Source organism: Lissotriton helveticus, chromosome 3_2 (genome assembly GCF_964261635.1).
Source record: "Lissotriton helveticus chromosome 3_2, aLisHel1.1, whole genome shotgun sequence".
NCBI lineage: Eukaryota > Metazoa > Chordata > Amphibia > Caudata > Salamandridae > Lissotriton > Lissotriton helveticus.
The window spans coordinates 86,990,075-87,016,175 of NC_136062.1; the positions used below are offsets into that span (position 1 = coordinate 86,990,075).

General features: G+C 44.3%; 1 protein-coding gene across 3 annotated transcripts in view; it reads right to left on the reverse strand.

Annotated features, from left to right (window-relative positions):
* The window catches only part of MYO5A (myosin VA), a 665,088-nt gene that overhangs the window by 191,723 nt on the left and 447,264 nt on the right, over nt 1-26,101 (reverse strand). For all 3 annotated transcript variants that reach the window (XM_078684842.1, XM_078684845.1, XM_078684843.1), the window contains exons 11-12: nt 12,887-12,968; nt 9,794-9,934 (exon numbers count right to left, since the gene is read on the reverse strand). In XM_078684842.1, coding sequence (XP_078540968.1) covers nt 9,794-9,934; nt 12,887-12,968 — 223 coding nt within the window. The remainder of the gene's footprint in view (nt 1-9,793; nt 9,935-12,886; nt 12,969-26,101) is intronic.

Sequence of the window (26,101 nt, forward strand, 5' to 3'; positions counted from 1 at the left end):
CCTCCTGACCAGAGACTGGCCTCCATAGTAGTTATCCATAAGGAGGGTAAGCCGCGTGACCGTTGTGAATCCTTTAGACCTATTTCCCTGATCAATGCTGAACCTAAGATCCTAGCTAAAGTCCTTGCTAATCGTCTGGTGTCTGTTATAGGCGATCTGGTTCACCCGGACCAGTCCGGCTTTATACCGCACCGAAACACGGCACTTAACCTTCGGCGACTGCATGGAGTCCTCGCGAGAGCGGGGACTCTGCGGGAGCCGGCCATCTTGGCGTCCTTGGACGCCACCATGGCGTTTGACACGATCGAGTGGCCTTATCTTTGGGCGGTCCTCAGTAAATTCGGTTTTGGACCCGCCTTTATTCGCTGGGTGCAATTGCTCTATGCTGACCCCTTAGCCAGGGTGGTGGTGAATGGGCGGGCCTCGACCCCCTTTGCTCTTGGTAGGGGGACACGCCAGGGTTGTCCTTTGTCCCCGCTCTTGTTTGCCCTAGCTCTGGAACCACTGGCGGCTTGGTTGAGGTGGGAACCGTCCTTGAGGGGAATTAGATGGTCCCCGGACTTTGAGGATCGGATATCTCTGTACGCAGACGATATACTTTTGTACCTTACGTCACCTCGAAAGTCGTTAATCGTCCTTTTTGATGTTTTGACTTCCTTTCATAAAAATTCCGGTCTAGTTATCAACTGGTCAAAATCCTGTATTTATGTTCTTTCCGGTGACGCTCCACTTTTGCCACGTGGCTGTCCCATCTCGGTGGCGCTGGAGGGTTTTAGGTATCTGGGGATCTTTATTACCTTGGACCCCGCACTTCGATATAAACGCAATTTGCTGCCCCCCCTCCAGCGCCTCCGTGCGGATGTTGGAACGTGGAGTCGGCTTCCTCTCTCTCCTCTGGGACGAGCAGCGTTGTTTAAGATGATGTCGCTCCCCCGATTTCTCTATGCGCTTCAGAATACGCTCGATGTTGTACCGGCTAGCTATTTTCGGGAGATTGAGGGCCTCCAGAGGCAGTTGCTATGGGGGGGCCGGTCTCGCATTGCCCTTTCGAAGCTTACACTCCCGTGGTACGATGGCGGCATTGCTCTCCCTGACATCCGTCGCTACTACCGGGCCTCTCAGCTGGGGGCCATCAATCATGGCACCTACACTCCTTCGCCAAATCCGGCCTTTGCGATGGATAAATGGTTGTTGCCCGGTGGTGACTACAACAGGGCTCTGTATGCGAAGTTGACCGTCGGGTCACTTACGGGGCCCACTAAAACAGTCGTGCAGGTGTGGCATCGGGCCACGGCTGCTACAGGCTGGGCTGATAAGTTAACCCGTGCCACGCCGCTTTATGCCTCGGATAAACTTGGCTCCCTCTGGCGGTGGAAGGGGTTCGATCGATGGGACATGATTGGGATCAGCAAGGTTGATGATGTATGGATCAAGGGTAGGATCAAGGGTAGGATCAAGTCGTTTGATGAAATGAAAGTTGAATATGGGCTGAATGATAGAGAATCCTTTAGATATGCGCAGGTCCGACACGCGGTCCTGTCTGTTTTCCCCCTGGGTTTGGATGTTCCGGAAGCGTCCCCGCTTGAGGATCGGATACTGGATGGGCATGTCCCTGATAGCACGATCTCCCTCATTTATAAAAAGTTAATCAATATTAGGGTTGATCTATTGGATAGCCTTCGGGAGTTGTGGACTAGTGATGGTCTGGAGCTGGATGATGAGGACTGGCAGGCTGCGCTCTCTTCTCCTAAGGAGGTAGCTATTCCGGCACGCCTTCGATTTGTCCAGCTCAAAATTCTTCATAGGGTATATGTGACTGGTCGGCGTCTGGTGCGCATGGGATTCTCGGCGGATGGATTGTGCAGACGTGGTTGCGGTATGGTGGCCACGTTCCTACATATCATTTGGGAATGCCCTGCTGTACTACACTATTGGAATCGCGTGCATGATGTAATGAGTGAGGTTACGGGTGTGCGGTTGAAGCCTGAAGCGCGGAGATGCTTGTTGAATGTTTGGGAACCGAATGATTGTACCCAAGCGCAGCTTCGATGGGTGACACTGGGTAACATGATAGCCAAGCGTGACATTGCCCAGCTTTGGGGCGCTCAGAGGCCTCCTACGGTTCTGGCATGGCAACAGAACATGGACTGGTCCATGTTTCGTGAAAAGACTGTGTATGTCTCCCGGGGCAGACCTGGCAAGTGGGGGAAAATTTGGACTCAATGGAACGTGTACCGTGGAGATATATGTACCCCCCCCCCCTTTCGGAATTTGATACCGACTTGTCTTCCTCCCAACCTGATGTTTCCTCCGCAGAAGTATAGATATATTGATTGTTTCTGTTCTCCTTCTCTTCCCCCCATCCCTCAGTATATTTTGAATGCGATACTGTTAGCTTTACGTTTGTACCCCCCCCCGCAAAACCACATGATGACATGCTTGTACTGGACTGCCTTGTTTTCTTTTGTTTCTCTATTTTCTTGTTCTTTATATTCAATAAAAAAGTTTTCAAAAAAAAAAAAAAAACTCGATCATATCTGAAAGACGCCACAGATTTCCTACTAAAACTATCTACCATCCGACCCGAAGAAAACATGGTCATGGTAACTATTGACGTAAAAGCCCTTTACACTTCGATACCTCACCAACAAGGGCTGGAAGCCATAGAAAGAGCGCTTTTGGATAGCGAGTACCAACAAGAACTACAAGTCTTTTTATTAGAACTTATGCAGTTCACTCTGCTACATAGTTACTTTGAACATGAAAATAAATGGTATATCCAAAAGAATGGTACGTCAATGGGAAATTGCGCCGCACCGGCGTATACCAACCTGTTCATGGCAGCATTCGAGGAAGAATACGTCTACCAAAACCTCATCTGGAACCACCACATAGTCATGTATGTAAGATTCATAGATGATATTTTTGCCATTTGGAGGGGCACCAAAGACTCTTTGGAAGAACAAATAAAATTTTTGGATACTAGGTTGGACTGAATAGGATTTACATGGAATATTGCCGAAACATGCATACAATACTTAGATGTAGAGATCACCAAACAAACAAATACATTTTCTACCAATCTGTACCGCAAAAGCACGGATAGAAACAATTTATTACAATATAACAGTCACCATCCTCCAGCCCTCAAGAAACATCTGCCATATTCTCAAATGTTACGGGTCAAGAGAGTGGTTTCAGAGGCTACACAATGCACAGAACAACTAAACAACATGGCAAAGAGATTCAGTGATAGAGGATACCCACAGGAGGTCACTCAAACGGCACTAACCCGAGCTCAATCAAAACCAAGGCGAGACCTCCTCAAAAGGAGTGAGAAAAAATCCAGTAACCGCATCACATGCGTGAGTAAATTCTCCACAGTTAGCACACAATTTAAGCAGATCATCAAAAAACATTGGCCGATGTTAAAGCTGGAACCTGATTTCCAAGGCATATTCGCACAGGAACCCACATTTGCACACACCCGCGCAAAAAACGTCGCAGATTTCCTTAAACCAAGAAGCGGAGAAACCAGTAAAATCACCTTTCGGGGCACAGTGCCTTGTTATAACTGCAACACATGCAACAACATCATAAAAGGATCCATCATAACACATCCTCAAAAGGGGCATCCCATATCATTAAAAGTGAATGCGACATGTGACTCTACTAACTTAATTTACATGATAAAGTGCCCATGTGGAGATGTCTATGTAGGACACACCGAAAGAAAATTGAAAACACGTATAAATGAGCACAAAATCAACATAAGGTTGAAATCCTTGAAGACCAGCATTGCAGAACATTTCACCCAGAAGCAGCACAACGTCAGCCAATTAAAAGTGTGCGTTTTGGAAATATTGCCCAAAAGAGAAGGATCTTCCAATAAAACCAGTTTACTAAAACAGGAGAATTTTGGATATATAATCTCTGCAGCCTGAAACCAGGCGGACTCAATGAACGGACTGAGTTTTTATGTTACTTATAAATACACATGTCCTAGTTTAAACTATCTATTTAAAAGTTACATTTAACCATTGTAAATAGGGCACCTGCTTTAGGCAGTACCCATCACGGGTGGAAGCGGGCACCAGGGGGGATCGAACAGGTAACCCTCGCATTAACTTAGTGAACAATAAAGTTATAGTGCAAGCAAAAAATCGCGGAGGCGATATCAGTGCGCAGGTGTGAACTCCTCTCAACGCTTACCGGAAGAGATGAGAGGTAGTGAGTCGTTTGAACTATCGAGCAGGGCGTAACACACGCCGAGGTGAGCGTTTTGAATCTTAAAGACCGGGGGGCTCTAAATAGAGAGCGCGTAAGCCGCTGTGCAATTAAGATGCCAGTATTGTTTGTAGATACGGCGTTTGAGCAGCATCTCACCAGTTGTTTAACCAGAAAGGCCAGCGCACTTGAGTGAGGTTGAAACGATATCATTAGTTACGAGGGTAGAACATCAGCGGCGACTTAATAGTAAACATAAAGACGGCGGACACCCGCCAGAGAAGTTAACAGCAATATCCCCGTGAAGCAAATACACAGTGAAAGCCATTCAACGTTACCTTTAGATAGTCCTAATGTTCACACGGTTCTTTTCAATGAGAGACGAACAATATGTAACGCGCACCAAATGAATTTAGAGCTGTATATAACCAAGTACTAATATAAATGAGTTAAGACGTTTAATAACAGTACATGCAATGAGTTTGATGACATTACTGATGATGATTTTTTTATTTTTTGATTATTGTAGAACTGGCAGAAATTACTGCCGAAATGCATTGGATTTCATGAGGAATAAATGAAATTATGGATAACAAAAACATTTTTTGAAGATGCATCATTGTAATCAATTTGAACTTTAACTTCGGATTGAACATTTAGAGCTGGTTACGCAGCACGAATCGGTGCCCAGGGGGACAGTAATACCCAGCTAGGTATCACTGCTACTTGTGGTTCATAGACTCAACACTCCAGACGGGGGGTGAGCCCTGGAGGCCCGAAAGCAAGAAAATAGCATATAGGTTTAACAGCAGTGCACGACCCTATACCCACAGCTGATATCTCCGAATTTATTCATCATTAATATTTCTTGCAAGTGTGTGACTGATGCTGGAATGCGCAATCTTATCCCTCCATGATAGGCACAAATGCAAAGACTCCTGCCTTTTCAGAGATTATAAATGATATGACGGTTCACATTGTAGTAGTCCACCTTACTAGAATGAGTTTTCATTGAGTGAGGCAACACTATGCCACTGCTAGTATAATGTTCTGTTCTCCAATAATTTTAACCTGCACTCCTTCCTGCACAACCGGATCTAGACCAAAGTTAACATGTTGCAGATGATTAGCAACTATACAAGTAATTGATGGGAAAATATTGCATTTATGGGAAGATATTGGGGTGAGGGATAAGATAGAAGAACTACGGCAAGGAAGAATATAACTCAGAGTAGTGAAGATTACTGGTACTATAATTACATGTTTCTTTCTCATCACAGTTCTAATTACAGTCAGCATACAATAAGTAGCAATCCGTCTCTGTACTGAAAAGTGACAAAAAATATACACACTCTTATTACTAGCACAAACCTGTGTTTAATGAGGAGCAGCCAGTATCTTCAAAAACCTACTGATTAGATCAGTTTAACCTACAATAACTGTAATAAGACAATCCTTCCACTAGTCTGGAGTGCTAGACGATCCTGGCACACAAGTAAATGTGGAACAGATTTCATGCAATAACACGGTTTGACTTGTGTTTCAAGATATAACCATCCCCGGGTAGAGTAACCCTACAAAGGGCCACCAAGGCCTTAGCAGTGGAATATTAACCTCGATGCAGTTTTAGGAGGCTTTTGATCTATCTTAATTACTCTAAAAGTGAAAGAAATGCTACCATCTTACAAAACTGAGTCTAATATTCCATAAAAATTAGATTACTTTTACCCAAATCCAATGTATATAAATGGATCTCTACCTTTAATGCCGGCTTTGGACTAAAAAGTAAGGTATCACCAAATCCTGCTCCAAATGAAAGCTAGAAATAGCCTTAGGCTAAAAGCACAAAAACAACCCTATTGAAGAAAACCTCATGTTTGTTTCAGAGTCCACTAAGGCACCCAGTTCCCCAATTCTGCAAGAGGAACCAACTTGTGTGTCACAGTATTGAAGGTCACCTCAAAAGCTCAACTGTATGGTTCTATCCATGGGAGGATTAGATCTAAGTACTAAAGGTTTCCTGAGCTAAACACGATGCAAACTCCTTGTAGCCAGAACTTCAACAACAGCTACACTGTCCCAAAACTCAGAAAAGGTTCTTCAGCATGAAAACAGCAAACTCCATTACAAACCTCTCACAGAAGAATTCTAAAACGAGCTACAGATTTTACTCTAAATCGCGAAACCTTTGATAATCACAAAATAACAAAATGTAACCAGTGCCAGATATAAGCAGTTAAATTAGCCTCATGTTATGAATCCTGAACATGAACAGACATTTCTCTTGAGGAACCCAGCCCATGCTATCCTATCCTCTCTATGGCCAGTCAAACCACTGAAAGACTAGAAGGGAAAAACTCACAAAGCACAGGGTGTACAGAGGCACAGCAATCCTCTACCGAAGCTCTAACTTGGGTTTCTTGAGTAGCAGGAACCATGGTTGACATGGCTAACAATGGCCAGCTGGCATCACAGCATCTACAGCAATTCTGGAAAGAAAAAGGTTGAATGCATAAAGAAGAATCTCCAGCTAATTGAATAAAAAGACGTCTAACGTCAAGGGAATGATGTGCGATGTCCTTGAGCAAAATACCATAAAGAGTGCATAACTTCGTGTGCATAGATTTAGGCCACATAGAGCCAGTTCACTCAGTCAGCTCCTTTAAGGCACAGGCAGAGAATAGCTTTAAAGTACTGAGATGATCTGCTTCCCCAGAGGATATTGCGTCTTTAAACAAATCAGATTCTGCATTGCCCTATGACATCTCCACAGCAACCAACAACACAAACACCATTCAATAAGCTCCTAACCGCCTGAATTTTGAATTTTTACCTAGACTACTTGCACCAGGATCTTGGGAGCAAACGTTAGAAGAGCATGGTGCATCATCAATAGTTCCTTCCAGCTGGAAAAGTGTACTTATCCTGCAGCTGTTGCACAGAGTGATCTTCTAGGCTTGTCGTCCTTCAGCACCCTCCAATTGACATAAGTGGAGGGTACAGAAAGATGTATGATTTTCTAGAACCAACGAACAAGTCAAATTCCTCTCTGACAAGCTGGAATACCGGTACAGGTGATGGACACTAGAAAGCAATAAGATCCAAGCTTCTTTAGATATAAAACCAAAGGCATAAAGAGTAGTTGAGCCACTAGGGTACCTCAGTACAGGCCGCCATTTCACCTTCAACTCTGTCAGTTTCACACAGGTAGAACCGGTCTCATCTGTGGATGTCTCATCCCAAACTGCAACTTGATCCCACTACCTTTGGGCTCAGCGGCATGGGAAAGACTCTCCCATGCCTCTCGCCTTCAATGAACTCTAAGCAGCTGCTGGTTTGAAAATAGGACTTATTCTAACTGAGTAGAAAACCGAGAGAAGGAAGGAGCACATACACTTGGCTATTGGTGGATTCCAACTTTGAAAAAGAAGGTGCAAAGATGAAGCAATGATTAATATAGGAACCATTCTGCATCTCCTGAGATGCACTGCTCCTTCCATATGTGCCAGAACATTTGATAAACACTGTAACTGCTGATGTCAGACTAAATGGCAGGGTAGCAACCTGAAGGATATGACTACCGATCGTGAAACAAACTAAAACATCAGGATGAATAGGAAGATGTAGGTAAGAATAATTTTGGTCAAGAGAAACTTAAAATTTCCCTGTTTACCCTAAAGAAATAATCATTAGGAGGAAACCTCTTCCTGAAAGGGTGTTATGGTACCACTGTGTTCACTTTTTTCAAATCTATGTCCAACCATAACTGTGCATAGGACTTTTGCATCAAGTACACCATTGAGCATACACCTAACTAACACTCAAAGAAGTGACTGGCATCCTGGCCAGCTTCACGAGATGAGCTGAAATGACTTTCTTCTAGAGCTGCTGGTTTCACTTGACTTTTTTGTATGGGATTTGTTACAGTTTCTGGTTCTTGCAGAGGGGAACTCAAAGCTAAATGTTAACTTTCAGTTAGTAGCAGCAACACCCACAGACCAGAGATGAAGGCATTCCATTCCTGGACAAAGTATTGCAGGAGACAGCTTACCTGACCTGAGACCCAGACTCCAAAAGGATGTCAGAGGCCTTGGAAGATGCCCTTTCAACAACCTGCAGGTGGATAAAGATGTTATGGATGTGCTTCAGGTTTCTCCTTTCTTCCCCTCCTAATTTAACAGTATAGGAGCATGCATACTAGAGCAAAACTCTTTTTGCACTGCCACATCCATGTTCCAGTCCAGTGGATCGGTAGAGAATGCATACTTTAACAATCCATGGGAGAATATGCTGGCAATTTGGGGAGCCACCTTCAGAGTAGAAATTGCTCAAGTGGATAATATTAGGGCAAGAAACACAGAAGGGATCGATTAGCTATATCCTTCCATTAAGAGAGAAGGGCCTTTCCTGCTGCTTATGCTAAGGACGTCCATCTGGGAATGCGGTTCATAGCAGTGGAATTGATCCAACCGTCTGCCCTAACAACTTTGTGAGCGTGGCTGTCAAACTCCCCCTCTTGTAATGCAAAGTATGCATACTTATCTACCATAGTTCATTTAATTGGAGCCTCCTGCTCTTGTTCCCATACAGAGGGAGAGACTGCTTGATTTAGCATTTCCAGTTATCATTAACTAAGGACTAAAATGGGGCACCACAGAATAATTCTGTTAAGGTTATTCTCATGGCTCAGGATGGATGGAAACAGGTTTTCCTCCCTCCATGACAAAAATGCCTTAAGCACTGGTGTGGTACTTTAATTGCAAAGTCCAAGGGGCCGGGATATTCTTACAGACAACACACTATGTTTCCACATCCTGAAGCACTGCAAGCAAATACCAAATGTAAAAAAGCAATGCTTGCTACTGCAGCAAACATGTTGCAGTCCTGGAGACCACGCCGACCAGTATCTTCAACAGTAATACACCTAAGACCATACACATACTTAAATGTAATAACTGACATGTTCTACCACTAAACAAATTGATGAAGTGACTAAAGGCCTGCCTTGAATGGACACAAATAAGAATAGCTTGGGATTGAATCTGATCCAGTTTAAGAAGGAAAAAGCAGCAATGAAGGTGTTTTCTTTTCTTTTGTTTCTTAAAAAAAAGAAGAAGAGGAAGATTGTTCTTCTCTTTAGATGAGACTTGGGGTTGCTTGGTTGGTCTGTAACAAGGAAGGATGAGGTGGCAATAGGAGGAACCATGGGCCTAATTCGGAGTCTCCTGGAGTTTGGTGCTTTAACTCATTCCCAGGAGTTACCAATACCAGGGCATCAATTGCTCCTGTGGGTGGAGTTATCGAGTATTAGGAGTGGGACCCCAGGGGCCCCCTTATTAATTAGTAATTACTGGGGTAAATCTGGTCCCAATTTACATGATCATTCTGCATTTTTCACCAGTGTTTGAAATGGAATCTCCTGGTGAAAGGCACCCGATTTGCTGAGTTACAGCAGGCCACAGAATTCCGATGGGGTCAGGAATTTAGCTACCAGTCCCATTGGAATTAAGAGGCCACTTGTAAAAAGGCCCTATATGTTTTTTAAGGGCATGTGAGGGAGGCTTACCTTGCATTCTTCATCCAACAAATCTAGAATTCCCATTTTGGCCTCTATGAGGTTTATACATGGCTGATTGTCATAGAATTTAATAAAGTCCCATGGGATTTGCTCCTTCAAATATTCCTCCTGTTCCAGTTTAAAGACATGCTGCATGAAAAACACAATCATGTATTAACAAACATATAATATACAGACCATAGTGCATGAAAAACACAATCTAACAAACATAAAATAATGAACATGTTGCATGAAAAACATAATCACGTATTAACCAATATAGAAAATACTGAATATGATTCAGAATAATTAATTTCCTTTCATTAAATCCAAGACATGGTTAAAATAGAACTCAACCACAAGTAAATACAAAGGGGGTCATTATAGAATCTGGGCTATCCTAGGACGAAATTGCACACCTGCTAAATATAGAACAACGCAGGGTATTAAATTACTGGGAGAAAGGTGGTAATAGCGCATGGCTTCTTATGCTTCAAGGTGCACTGACTCACACTGTGCACTGTTTGCCACAGGATTTAGTGTCGGGGTTTCCTGGTGCAAAAAGGGCAGGGAGCACTAGTTGCACACCAGCTATAATCCCAATTTTGTCACAACTCTGAACTTCCACTCAAATGACGATGCTGATGAAAAAAGAAACTGCAATACAAAACATTGCACTTTGGATAGTGTGTGTAAAGTAAATTGTGCAAATGAAACGTTTTCGGTCAAAAGTATACATTTTCTGATGTTTGGTCATTCTTTATTTAGAACGATATTCACTCTGCTTTTATACTATCACATTTTAACAACTGTATATTTAAATGCAGTTACAATTACTACCCTTTGAATGCTGTTCTTCCTTAGCCTTCATGCTTTCGAGCATACAAATGAATACACTTCCCACCCTTTCCTATCATCCAGTGTATTTTTCTAAATAACCTACACGTTTAAAACCTATAAAAATGCCTGCAATTAAATGAACCATAATTCATAAACGTAAATCTGTTGCTACTTCTTTATATCCCTGAAACTCTAATATTAATGAATATGGACCATCTGCTATAATAATATTATCACCAGATTCATCAACGCATCCCTCCATACAGGCTTTGTCCCTAACAAACTTAAACATGATATTGTCGCATCACTGCACAAGTGTCCTAAATGTCCTAGAAAACTATTAAACAATATGAGGCCACCGTACCATTGTAGATATCCTGGAAGCAATCACAATGACCTAACTGTCTGACTACCTACAAATAAACCAATTCCTCACAACTTCCAATAAGGCTTCAAACCATGATGAGGCACCAAAATAGCCTTGATGAATATTAGGGAGGAATTCCTCTCTACCAGGGACAATGATCAATGTAGTTACCTTATTTTCTTAAATCTATCTTTTGCCTTTACATGGTGGACCACTCTACTCTCTCAGCTGGAGACCGTATGTTGAACCTGTGAGAGTGTGCTGCAGAGATTTAGATCATTCGTCTCACACTGCACCCACAAGGTAAAGTGGGCCCTTTCCATTTAAAAGCCATCATGTGATCTGTGGGATGCCCCAAGGATAATCCCTCTTACCCACTCTCACTGACATCTACAGGGCTCCACACACAGCACTCCGTAACAGCCAAAACATTGGTTACTATATGTATGCAACATGCAACTTCACATTAGAATTTCGAAAAACCCTAAAAAAACAAGTGAAGTGCAAAACTGCCTCCAACAAGTACATACATTGACGACAGATGTCTGGAAGTGCATGAACAGAGCGCAAAATGTGATCTTACTCATCTGCCATGAAAAACCTGAATATCTTATTTCAATCTGACCTCTTTCTCTGGGCACCACTCACAAATCCTCCATCTCCATCAGGAATCTTGGACTTGTAGCAAAACTGAATTATATTTTTTCTCTTAAGTTAACTCTGACAGAAAAGTCGGTTTTCCTACTTGTGTTGCTTTATTGAAGTGCTCCAAAATGCAAAACTGAAAGCCAGTTCCCCCCTTCTTTTGCATTGACTACTGCAATGGAGTTAATGGGGATCACACAGCAAAGTCTTGCGTAAGCTACAAAGAGCACAACACTTCATGGCCCAACTCATCTAGTGCCTGAAAGGTTCAGACCATATCAAGCCATCTTTAGAAATGTTTTACTGGTTGCCCATCACACAAAGGCTTGATTAAAAAAAATCACTGCCTATTATACAAAGTCATTCTCCGTTCTGCTACAAACTACTTGTCCAACTTATTCATCTCATATTGTCTGACCACACGCACAGGTCAGACTATGAGAACCATATCACACTGCCCTGATCAACAATAAAATAGGTCGTTGGAAGGTCTCTGCACCATCGAGCCCCTTATTATAGAACTCTCTTTTTTAGCAATTGCGAAATCGAATACTCACCTCTTCCTCCAAGCGTTTGGTTCCTGAATCCCTTTTCCTGTCAACTGTCTTGTCACTTCCACATTTAGAAGCATCAGATCATCATAAACAACTTCAAATACAATATCAAATACATAATAGTTCTATCATAAGCCTGGATTACAAGTTCAGGACTAAAGTTTGAACCCTGTGTCACAGAAGTGAGCCTAAGAATCGGTATCAGGAATTGTGTGATCAGTATCACGCCTTTGCACATTTAACTGACAGATTCTGAGAGGTTTACTCTGCCAAAATCTATCGGGGGTAATGGCTTGGAAATAAAGTAAAACATGTGGAATTTTGTATGTTGAATACAAATTCTTCAGGTTATGCATCCTTTCAAACTTTAGACTTCGGAAAATGAGATGTTTACGATATGTGGTGTAGTAAATACATCACCCTATTTTAAACAACTTGTAATCTGGGCCGGGGTAGCCCACGACTTAGTAGTGTGACAACTGGTGTTCGTCCTGAAAATGTTTGGCAAGTAAAATGTGCAGTATGGATATTGAAGCGCTCTATCACAAGCTAGTGTTAAAATGGTTACATCAGTTTAAAGCATAGTCAGGTGCGCAAGTTGACTAAAAACAGCAGGCGATTGCTAAAATTCATACGATGCTCCACAACAAATTCTTGAAGAAAGAAAAACCTCAAGATGGAATACTTTCTACTCACCATATTAAACTGCTGCTGTAGTTTTTCATTGGCGTAGTTTATACAAAATTGTTCAAAGCTGTTTATATCAAACGTCTCAAACCTGCAATAGCAATCATTTTATGAGAAGGCTGTATACTTTTTTTCAAAAATACAATTGATTGGATCATGTAAAAATGAGTTTACTTACCACAGTAACGTTCTTTTAATCCTTTACCTTTTTCTATTACCAGGCCATGGGAGAAGTCAAGCTAAACTAGAATATCAAAATATTTGTGGCTACAGCTGCACAAAAAGCCTAAGCTATGAGTCTATGCATTCACAGTTCTACGTGGAATTTCCAATAATGACCTGAGCAATTAGTCACAAATTACTTAAATGACTCAAAGTTCTTCCAATACGGAGTTATGTTATGTGTATTTGTAAAGAGCACTATCACCCACAAGGGCATCCTGGTATCTGTGTGTGCATGGCCCTGCACATGGTAGGTTGGTTAATTAAAAATCCAGGTCTTCAGCTTCTTATAAAATTCAAGAAGAGAGGCGAAGGCTCTCACGTGGAGTGTGAGGCTATTCCATGCTTTAGGAGTGATGTATGAGAACGCCTGTTCTCCTTATCTGGTTCTGTGTATGTGTGGGATGTGTGTGTGTAGGAGTCCTGCAAAGTGGAGGTGTCTGGGTTGTTGGTGGCAGGAGATGTTACTATTCAGGTAGTTTGGGCCTAAGTTATGCAGTGCCTTGAAAGTGTGAGTGAGGAGTTTTAAATTAATGTGTTTGTTTATTGGGTGCCAAATGAGCTCTTTTCTAGTATCCTAGTGAGTTGCTTGGTGATACTGGCAAAGAGGGTGCTCCCATAGTCCATAGGTTTTTCTAATATTGCTGGAGAGCCATTTGAAGCTCTTCCTCAGCATCTTCAGGGCAGGGAAGCAGGATGCAGTGAGGACGTTGACTTTTGTGGTCATGTCGTTTGCTGATGATTATTCATCATTGTGGTGAAGGAGCTGTGTGTGGGTCTGGGTTGGTCCGGCCACCATTTGGAATCCCATGGTGATGTGTTCTTGCTATAGACCACTACTTCTGATTGGTCGTTGTTGACTTGGAGACATCCAGTTAGTGACTTTGGTCATGCAGGTGGTGAACTTGTATCTTGTGTTGGGATCTTGTTGAGAGGGAGAGTATGAATTGCGTATCATCGGCATAGGAGACAGTGTTGATACTGTGTGTGTGGATGATGTTGGCCAGACGGATCATGTATGTGTTGAAAAGGGTGAGGCTGAGTGATTAACCATGAGGCACTCAGAAGATGAGTTTGCAGCTTTTGCGCAGTAAAGTGCCAGACTGACAGCTTGTGTTCTATCTGTTAGGAAAGAGCAGATGCAGCAAAGAGCAGGTCCATGGATGCGATTCGTGTGCAGGTGCCTGATGAGGATGAGGTGTGAGACCAAACTAAATGCTACAGAGAGGTCCAGGAGAATGAGGGCTGCCATGTCTCTTTTGTCACATGGTTATGTTATGTTAATGTTATGTTAAAGTGTTTGTAAAGCGCATGGCTGCCTGAGCATCTGGGTGTCTCAGCGCTAGTTTCGGATAGGAGATAGGCGGAGGAACAGCAGTTAGAGGAGAATAGCCAGGTCTTCACAGCTCTTCTGAAGGCCCAGTGATTCTGGATACTCCTAATGGACAAAGGCAAAGTGTTCCAAAGGGCAGGGACCTTTGCAGAGGAGTGCCCTCCTGCTCTCGCTCTTCTCACCCAAGGAACATAGGACATGCATGGATGTCATCTGTGTCAGTAAGTGTTGTTTCTGTCCTGTGGTTGGGCCTCAATCTGGACGTGTGGTGTAGAGGAGCTGATGTTTGCGGAGGTCCCAGAGGCATCAATTCACTAGATTCTCTGAGATCTTTGGGTATGGCAGGATGGAGATGGGTCTCTAGTTGAAAAATGTTGGCTTTGTCAACAGATGGTTTCTTTAGAAGGGCAGGTAAATTAAAAAAAAATCATTTTTAATGAGCAGTGGACGGGGTAAGCATGCCTTACGTCCAATTATTATTGATGGGCATAGGATGACTTCGGTTAAATCCTTTGTTTGTTTGGGTTTGGCCTTTGCTGCGAACAGCTCCTGGAGTGAGCATATAGCTCACGCCTGGAGCAAGTTCTCAAAGGCCATCAACTCAATTTTAAGTATACCGCGCCCTAAGACTACAGGGGCACTACTTGCTATACAGAAAATTTACAAACTTCAGTGTACCCCGGTGGCTACTTATGGCGCGGAGATATGGGAAATGGCCGACTGTTCACTTCTACAGTTAGAAGAGAATAGGTTTTGCAGGAAGATATTGAATGTCCCAATTTCAACCTCCCATTACATATCTCACAAGGAGCTTAACATACATTTTTTTAACCGATTTTATTAGGGCCCGTCCGGCGCTTATGTGGATTGCCTTTTAGAAAAATGAAGCAGCCTCCTTGTCACAGTCGATTATTAAAGACTGCTTAAGTTGTGATAAATGTCTAGATATCCCATGGCTGAGTGGTGTGCTGGATAGTTTGCGTAGTATAAATATGGAAAGCCTTTTTTGGGATCGAACACTTGTGGCCTCTGTGGCGAAAAAAGAAATGCAGAATACCATGTACTCCCTATATATGATCGAGCGGGAGGAGATTGAGATCAGAAAGACAACTGTGCGCAACTACATGGCCATTGAACGGCACAGCCACCGACTCCACAAATATTTATTGCTATCCATGAGCCGTTGGGAGATCAGTTTGCTGTTTCGGCTGAGAGCTGGCACTATACGCTTTTTACTCTGCTTCCCATTCGGCTATAGCCCTAATTTTATCCCTAATGTGTGCTCATGTGACGGGAGGAGTCAGCACTTTATATTTTCCTGCAAATACTATACCAAATATTTTAAACAGTATTTATGTCCCTATTTTATAAAAACAGACCAATCAGTGGGGAGGTAGCATTTCGCCTAATGATTGAATTGGATGATGTGCATCTTACCTTTCGTACTAGCACTTTTTTTAAATTGGCAGTTAGGGCTCTAAGATCTATGATGGACCCATGACACTGCTATAACAAAACAGTCTCCCTTTTTATATGTATGGGTGTGCCGTATAATGTATAATGAATTGTTTATATGTTTGCACCAGTCACTTTAATACTTGTATATTGGAAATTCTTAAATATTTTAACTATGTTTGGTTATCTGCTGTGATGTATGTGTTTTGATGTGCTTTTATGGGTACTATGGTACCCGAATAAAGTTGAACTGAACTGAACAGGAAGGCAGGATAGTGGCATATTTTCAGGTGTCCTGGAATGTGGCTGAGTCGATGGAGGCACTGAAGATGGGTGTAAGTATTGACCAGCAGGAGTCCTTTGGTGGTGGGGCTCCCAAGTGGATGGTCTTCATGGTAGCAGCAATTTCAATGGTGGGGAAAGTGGGCCACCAGATCAGTGTTCGTTCTTTGGCCATGATGGGAAGTTGAGTTGTGATTGTGACCGGATCTTGGTTGAGGGTCAAAGTGCTGACCATGGAGGTGATTCTTTTACAGAAGTATTTCGAAAGCTTGTTGCAAAGGTCTTGTGAGGGGGTGATGTTGCTGAAGGTGGCAAGAGGTGAAGTAAAATCTTTGATGATGGCAAAGATTTACTTGTTGCTGTTTATGCCGGCATTGATGAGATCTGCAACAGCTGTGCGCCTGTTGTTTTGCATCTACTGGTGGTAGCATCGTAGGGCTGAGTTGAAGATATCTTTATGTGTTCCGTCATTACTTGTTTTTTTATTTGCGCTGCAGTTGCTTGCAGCCTGCTCTGTGTACCAGGTGACCAGTGGTTAGGCTCACTGGGTGTCGACCCATGAAATGATCCAGCAGTTGAGGTTCCTGATCGCTTTTGGCAAGTTGCTGGTGTGCTTGTGCCGGTACGCAGTGAGGATGAAAGCCCACTCTTATTCTGTGATGCTTTCCCAGTTGCAACAGGAGGTTCCGGTGATGGTAGGTGTGGCGTGGTACACGACGGGTATGCTGAAAGTGAAGAGGGTGTGATTTATCCAGGTCATAGCTGCTTGCTTGTAAACTATGATGTTGCTGATTGAGCAAAAATTTGATTCAATATGTGTCCAGTGCTGTAGGTGGCTTTGATAATGTGCTGGGTGAGGCCAACGTTTCGGAGGTTTTCTAGAAAGGACACAGAGTTTGGGTTGGTGCGGTCTTCTACGTGTAAGTTAATGTTTCTGAGGAGGATGAAGATGCCGGTGTTGACGATGAGGGGTGAAATGGAGTCTGTGAGGTCGCTGGCAAAATTGCTGTGGGATCCTGGTGGTCTGTTAACGAGGGTTCTGTAAGGGAGAATTGACTGTGAGGCGTATCCTGAATGTGAGGTGTTCAATGTAGCTGGTAGGGTTGTCCCTGTGGGCGGTCTGGCTTGTCGACTGTGATGTTGTTGATTGGTAATTAATCAGGACCAATGCTGGTGCGGGAGTGGTGGGTGTAGGGTGTGGGAGAGTGCAAGATAAAATGCAGGAGGTGCCTGTGAACGATCCTTCTTTGTTGTGTGGTGCAAAGTGGCAGCAGTGTAGCGAGTGACAGCCGGGTTGAGAGCGGGAGGACTACCGCAGGGTAGCGGTGGATAGAAGGAGAAACAGTAGTTATCATTTTCAGGCTGTTTATAAGAAGAAAACACTAAAGTGTGGGTAGGCGGAGAACCAGTGATTTTCATATTCAGGCTGTTCATATGGAGAAAACATTCAGGGATTAAAGGACGCAAACAGGTCAAGGAGATAGTATTAATGGAATTACCAAATTCTGAGAAGAGATTGTGGGTGTGAATAGATCTGGAGGAAGTGTTTTGTTTTAAAGATGCTCTGGTGCCTGGTGAGAAGTGGATGTACAGAGCAGGTGTAACAAGGACTCCTGGCCTTACTGACTGCCTCCATCTCTTCCGTGGCCCTACCAGATTATTGGAAACACACAACATTGCTGAAAAAACCCTCTGCCGTCTCTTCAACGTTTGCTAACTACAGACTGATTGGCCTGCTATCATTCCAGGTCAAAGTCTTATAGAAGAGGGTGCTAGGGGACGTGCACCCAAGATGGACGCACTGTAGTGAGGCTCTGGCGGCCCGGATATAAATTCAGCAAAGATCCTTCCCAATGCCCAGCACCAGTGACACAGGAGAGCAAGGGTGGAGATCTCCACGATTCGGGTGCCTGATGGCCCACGGTGCGGCTGGTATTGACGCCAGGGCCATGAGTTAAGACCGTGTACTGCACCTCGTGGCTGCTGAGCAACGAGACTGGCAATAACACCGACAGACCAGAAATCAATCGAGCTCGCAGTGTCCTGCAGCGGCAAGGCAGCCCCACGTGCACAGCAGCATACACAAGGTGAGGAGTGGCGCAGGGGGCCTGCAAATGCCTAGCCCCAACCAAAAGGACTGAGCATGTGCAGCTGAATGCTTCCTCAGTGGAGGTCTGCAAGGTTTAATGGCCTAGTGTAATGGCGCACGTAGCAGAGTATTAGCCCTTTGAAACCTGCTTGCTACCCATCCGGGGGAGGTTTGATCCTTGCTACGGTCTACATACATCACCGATGTGCCCACAGCTCTGCTGCACTACGAATGCACCAGATAGTGCAGCTTGATATAAATTACTAAGGGGCAGCTTTAACTAAAGCAGTGCTTAGTGTGCCCTTGTGTGTGGCGTCTCCCTTTCATCCTGAATGCCCCGGTCTCGCTGGGAAAATACACATATTGCGAGACAGGACAGAGTGAACATTTGTCCATTGATAAAGCTCCCAGGTACACAAGAAGGCTGAAGAGCCCCCCACTCCTACAGATCCCAACAACACAGCCCTCCCGGAACTAACTGGACACGGTACTACTAAGGGACGAAGGGACCAAGCACTGTGGGGTGCACTGTAGGTGCAGAAACGATATCCTGCAGATCAGTCATGGGCAGGACGGAGGGGAAACAAACCAAACTTCCCTTTGAATCTTGAAAGACACTATGAACGCAGCAGGAAGGTGCAGAACAAACAGAAGTGGATCACCCCCCCAAGCACATCACTGAGCCATGAGGAAGATATGAAAACATTCTGCACACCATGAACCAGAGTCTCACCTCCTAGCGACTAAAATGGACTCAATGTTTGCCCGCATGGACTTTATTGCAAACAAACTTGAAAAACACGACAACCGACTCACGGAGGCAGAACAAAGGATATCTAAACTAGAGGATACATCAGATGGCAGAACGGAATAATTAGGACAGATGGAACGCCTGCTGAAGATCATTGCTGCAAAAAAATAGGATTTAGAAGTGCGTTCTAGGCACAACAACATACAAATCCTAGTAGTACCCGAAAGTACGAATACGGGACGGATGGAAGACTACTTTGAGCGTCTGTTGCAAACCATCTTTGGAGCTGATGCTTTCTTCTCAAAACTGGTGGTTGAGAGAGCACACTGGTAGCTCTGCCGTCTTATGTCACATGCCATAGGTACTATACTGCAGAACTCAACTGGACTAGGAGATAACCTTACTGTTAGACCTGGTACCATTGGCGTGAGTCTTCCTTCCATTTTTTGCTGTTGTCTCCTCTGATTTTAATATGTTTTGCTGGTTTAGATGCTTTGGGCACTGTGCCACTTCTACTCAGTGCCACGGTGCAAGTGCTCCCTATGTTAAATTAATGTAATGCATTAGTGACTCCATGATTGGCTTATTTGATTTACTTGTCAGACCCTAGTACAGTGCACCATGTGTGCCCAGGGCCTGTAGATCAAATGCTGCTAGTGGGCTTGCAGCACTGAGTGTGGCACCCACAGAAGCAGCTTGTAAAGTGTGTCTCAGGCCCGCCATTGCAGAGCCTGTGTACAGTCTAGTACTGCCATGTCGACTTGGTAAGTGCACCCACTTACCAGACCCTAAGCCTTTCCTTTTCTACATGTTAGCCACCCCTAAGGTAGGCCCTAGAGCAGGGTGCATTGTATGTGAAAGGTAGGACATGCCCTGAAGTGTGTAATATGTCCTGATAGTGAATTACAGCCAATTTCGTTTTTCACTATTGCAAGGCTACCTGTCCCCATAGGCCAGAATGGGCAGTTTGATTATAACACCTTATAATCCTATCTGACCCAGGGAACATGGTAGTAAACACGAGTTTACTATGCCTGAACTCGGAATGATAAAATACATCTTTTAGTAAAGTTGGTTTTAATATTCTGTGTTTGAAAATACCACTTTTAGAAAGTAGGTATTTTTTACCTAAACCATCCAGCCTGCCTCTGCTAGGTTGTGTCTTGCATGTTTGGTTTGTGAGTGACAGGGGCGGAGAGGGCTCCAGGAGGCAGGGTGAGTCAGCACTAGGCTGAATAGACCTATCTGCATTGGTAGTGGAGGGAGGAGTAGCACCTGGGCCTGAATAGGTCTGTGCCTGTTTCCACAATCCTGGCTCCACCTCCTGTGGTGCGTCAGATAATCCTGGCCCACACTGACAAAGGAAGAAGTTGTGTACTGGCAGAATGCACCCTGAACTGGTTTGGACTAGGTAAAGTCACTCTCTGCCTTCAGAGACAAAGGATGTGTGTCTATAAAAAGGGAGACCCAGACCACAGAACTTCAGATCACTTCTGAACATCAAGACAGACCTTTTGCCAAGGAGAAGAACCAGGTTTTTAACTACCCCTGTTCCAATGTGTTGCTTTCTTGGGCTGCCCTGCAGTGGTTTCTTTATTGCCAAGGAAAGGAGAAAGACTTTTATTTGCAACTTTCATCATCTTGAAGAAGAATCTCTAAGGGCTTGAACTGTGCTTGCCAAAGGATTTGTGTGTATAAAAAGGGAGACCCAGACCACAGAACTTCAGATCACTTCTGAACATCAAGACAGACCTTTTGCCAAGTAGAAGAACCAGAGAATATGCAGGGTTTTTTAACTACCCCTGTTCCAATGTGTTGCTTTCTTGGGCTGCCCTGCAGTGGTTTCTTTATTGCCAAGGAAATGAGAAAGACTTTTATTTGCAACTTTCATCATCTTGAAGAAGAATCTCCAAGGGCTTGAACTGTGCTTGCCTCCTTCTGAAGTCTCAGGGATACAAGACTTCCCCATCAGCTCCCCCCTGAATTTCCTTGCTGGGAATTCTGTCTGCAGAAGCCTGCGTGTTGTTGGGAGCTGGAAGCGCGACTCAACAAGAGGAAGCGTGTCGCATCCGCAAGGGTCGCAGTCGCATCACTGGAGAAGCGCGTCGCAGTCGCAGCTATATGTCGTTGCATCACCAGAGAAGCATGTCGCTACCGCAAGGGTCGCTGTCGCATCACCGGAGAAAACGTATCGCAGGGCCTGCCGCGGCTCTAAAGTTACAGAGTCGTAGCATGGCCGTCAGGTGTGCACGCATCGTCTTCACGTAGTCGCATCGCATCAAGGGCGCCCTCTTCTCGCATATCACCAGATCGTCGCATCGCATCAAGGCGCCATCTTGTAGCATCACAACCGGGCCGCATCACAAGATCGTCACATCACCTACTCGCCGGTAAGGAACAGGCACATCGCCTACTTTGCGCAAGCACTGAGGAACAGACGGATCGCCTCCCCCGAAGCAAGGTAGCAACGCATCGTTCTCCCTGCAAACCTTCTGATTATTTTGCGTGACGCATCCAAAGGTACTTTGTGGGAAACATGTTGCATTTACCATCTAAAGTTAACTGAGGTATTTCTATCATCTAAAGTCATTTTCTTAATACTGTATTGTGGATTTTTGTCGTTTGGATTTTGTGTTAAGTCTATATAAAGAATACTTATTTTTATAAAAACCTGTGTTGTGTCCATCTGTAGTGTTTTCACTGTATTACTGTATGTGTTCACAAATGCTTTACACACTGCCTCTGAGATAAGCCTTCCTGCTTGTGTCAATCTACCACAGGGTTGAGTAGGGGTTATTTAGGAGTGTAGCCCCCTTACTCTGACTAGAAGCAAGGGTCCCTATTTGGACAAAGGTGCAAGCCATTGCCAACTAGAGACCCCCAGTTCTAACACTTACCCTTGGCAGTTGTAACTGGTCATGAGTAGCAGTTTCACATTGACTGTACATTTCTGAAATACATGTACTTATACTGGTCATTGGGACTGCTCAAGTACCCGGGTATCACCTCCGTATTCACCCTACTACAAAGGGAGAGGAGAGTTGCGATGTCCCCTGGTGTTCCTCATAGGGAGAACCCTCTTCACTTTTTGTTAATTTACGGTTTGGTTGAGCTAAATCTCACAGTTGTTTTGGGAGGGGTAGGGATGCTAGACTCCTAGAAGTTTGGGTTGCTGTTGTAGAAGGGGTGGCTAAAGAACTGAAATGTCAGGAGTACAGAGTACAAACTTAATCTCGAAGTGATCACACTTTCATATATCTACAAATTGTATCAATGCGAAATTACTACTTAATAGCTTGTTGGTTCTCCTTCCTGATACCATGACAAAACCTATACACCCTCCAAAATTTCACTTCCTGACCTGGAATGTTCGGGGACTGGGCAACCCGAAACAACAAATGTAGACCTATCCTGGCCTACTTGGACAGGCACAATATTCAAATTGCTGTATTACAAGAGACAAACTTTAGTACCCATAACACTCCTGTCTTCGCAGCTCGCTGGGCGGAGCTTCGTTACTTTGCTTCCTACTCTACCTAAGCCAAAGGTACAGCGATATTGATTAAAAAACACATCCCTCATGTCCCCGCAGGGATCGTCCAAGACAAGCAAGGTCGATTTAGTATTACATGGGGCAGATAGTGTTCAAATTCTGTCACTTTGGTGAGTTGTTACAGTCCTAACACTGAATACCCCACCTTCTTCACCACACTGTAGGGATACGTTTTAGACATTGGTTCTAAATATGTGAGTTGGAGATTTTAATACAGCACCAGAGCGGCAATGAGACAGATCACACCCCTTGCCCCAGCATTACACTGCTATCCAACATTAAATGAAAGGCATAATTGCGGAACACTGCCTCTACATGCTTGGCGAGACCTACTCCCTGCTGCTAAAGAAGGTGCCCATCACTCAGCGGAGCACTCAATATGGTTGAGGTGTGATTATTGGATAGTCTCTAAGGGAATAGCCCCCTGGATCACTAAGGTTGAACACCTAGCGCAAACATATTCGGACCATTCCCTAGTAAGGATAATATTGATACCCCCAGACACTAGCATACCTCATTGGCCCAGCTGACATATCCCAACACTAGACACTTCATTTAGGGTGGAAATGGGACAGGAAATATCTGACTTTTTTTAATGCAATATCGGATCTGTCACACATTTAACCACAGTATCGGTGGCCCTTAAGGTCATAATGCTGGGGGTTTAGTATAGCCAAAGGAACTGGGGTGCTACGTGAAATACGCAACACACTTAATAAACTGGAAACAGAGCTCAATAGATAAGAACAAGAATTTACCTCTTCCACTAATAGGGATATTCAGACGGACCTCTGAGATAAACTGACAGAATACAAGGACACAGCGGACTGCAAGTGTTTGTGCCAGGGTAAATACTTTACAGCGCGTATGGATGGTGAACGAGAAAGACCCAAGAAGGTACTAGCGGAACAAATTTGTAAGCCCGGTTTCTCCAATTATGTGTTGGAGAGCCAGGACTCCAATAGTAAGATCCACAGATATACGCCAGACCTGATACAAATAGTCACAACACACTACTCCACCCTATACACCACATAGAGACAACAGTCGATTGTGCTAACCCTATATTTAGAAGATGTGGCCCTCGCATGGCTGGAGAGTGTGCAAAGACAATTTATATCCGCACCACTAGAAAAGGATAAAATTTGTACAGTGGTAATGCAGATGAAATCTGGTCGTGCTCCAGGGCCAGATGGCCTCCTGGCTGATTTTAATAAAACCTATGTGGACCATTTGGCTCCCATGCTGAGAAAGGCATTACGAGGAGGCTAGAGATGCTGGCATCCTCCCGCTGACCATGAGGGAAGCAGTGATCACCTTGCTGTACAAGCCAGGAAAGCCGGCAACTAAATGCGAATCATATATACCACTCTCCCTCATCAATTGCGAAGCCAAAATCCTAGCTAATGTATTGTCCAATCGATTAAGTCTTCTAATGGAGTCTTTAGTACTACCTGATCAGGCAGGTTTTATTCCTTGGCGAGCCACGTCCTACAATCTCTGCACCCGTTTTTCCATGATGCAAGACATAGACCCTGACCTGGCAGCAGTAGCGGTCTTTTCAGACGCCACCAAAGCATTTGACTCGGTCGAATGGGATTACCTCCTTGGCATATTACAACAAATGGGCATGCCGTCAAGCTACCTTTCCTGGGTGAAGTTATTATACATTCAACTGAGGGCGAAGGTCCTACTCAATGGAGTGTCCTCACCCCCTTTCTCAATATCACGGGGCATGAGACAGGGGTGCCCGTTAATGCCCCTCCTTCTTGCACTCGCTCTTGTGCCGATGGTGGCTAAATTGAGAAACACCATCTGGAAGGAGCCCTCTGTTATCCCACTCAGCATATATTAGTCTCTCTATACGCAGACAATGTTACACTTTATAACAGGAACCCATAAACCAATAGCAATCCCATATTGCGGGAATTCATTGCTTTTCGAGAGCTCTCAGGGATAACAAAGCAACTACAAAGAGATGATGGACGGAGCTCTGAAACTTTTCAGACACTCACCACCCGTTACAGATCTGGGTTGAATCCATCATCGTTCTTTAGCTCCCTTCACCAGCCCAGTTCAGATCCAGCCATTTGCAAATCAGTCTTGAGCATAAGCCTAAAGGGAACAGTCCAGCCTGAACTGACAAGCCAGGTCTTCACTGGACCGGACCGTAAGCAAGCATCCTGGGATAGGTTTCGCGGTTATACCCCTCATCAGCCAGGCTGGCTTGAATCCAGTGGCAAAGTTAGCAGGGTATGCCCACGTCTGGGCATACCCTGCCAACTTAGGGCGAACAAAGCAAACCCGTAAGAGATGATGGCCAGAGCCCTGAACATTTTCAGACAAACCCCGAGTCACAGATCTGAGTTGAATCCATCATCGTTCTTTAGCTCACTTTGCCACCCCAGTTTAGACCCAGCCATTTGCAAATCAGCCTGGACATCTGCAAATGCAAATTACTCAACTGTAATAAGGAGGAAAAACGTATTTGTCCTGGCTTCAAACTTTTGGAACAATTTAGCAAAAGACACCAGTGTCAGGGTTACAGAGCGTACAACTGTTTAGGCTTGTGTCCATTTGTGCTAGTGCATGTTCTACATCACAAATTCAGCAAATTAGTGGTTGCACTGGAGACAGAAGCGGTCACCCAATGCTCAATCCCTCTGTATAGGTGTCCCCATGAGTGCTGAGAAGACCCTAAAGGCCTCCAGTTGGGAGGGTACAGTCTGCACCCATCCTTTGGGAAGCCTACATGGCACACTCAGGGTCCAGGGCTTTGGGGCACATCTACTGAACGGCCAACCCATGCCACTCTATTAGTGCCAGCAAAAGACACCCTTGGTCTCTCCTTTGAAGAGGGCCAGGCTCATAATATAATAATATCCACATTTGTAAAGCGCACAATCACCCGTTAGGGTCTCTAGGCGCTGGGGGCCGTCGGGAAGATTAAGCAAGCTATTGCCCAGAGTCACATGGTGCTGGGCTAATCTGCCGCCGGTGCCGGGAAACGAACCGTGATCCCCAGATTCCGGAGTCAGTCGCCCTGGCCGCGGCGCCACACCTCTTCTCATCACTCCTGTGAATGGCTTGCATTCTCTATCCAGAGAATGGACATTGTAAATAATAATTGTTCATTATGTGGCGTTTGCCTCAAGAACCTTATTGCCAATGTATTTGTTTCTCTAATACGGTGTAGGTGAATTTTAGAAAAAAACACAAGATTAAAATAAGACAGCAAAACAGAGATCAAGCAGAGGTATCCCGAGAACATTTCGGCAGACTATCTGTCGTGGGTATAAAATGATGGATAGTCATGTAGTTTCTTGATGTTCCTTTATTCATGTAATATAGTAATAAGATATAATGAAGAAAACCCCACCAGGAACAGGATGGTCACTGCTCAGCCCACTCTCTTCAACTGTCATTCCACATACACACCAGGCACACTAACATTCTATTCACTCTGTCATCCAACATTCAACATTCTACACTGACATCACATTCATACAGGCTGAGCAGCTACAAGGAGATAATCCAAT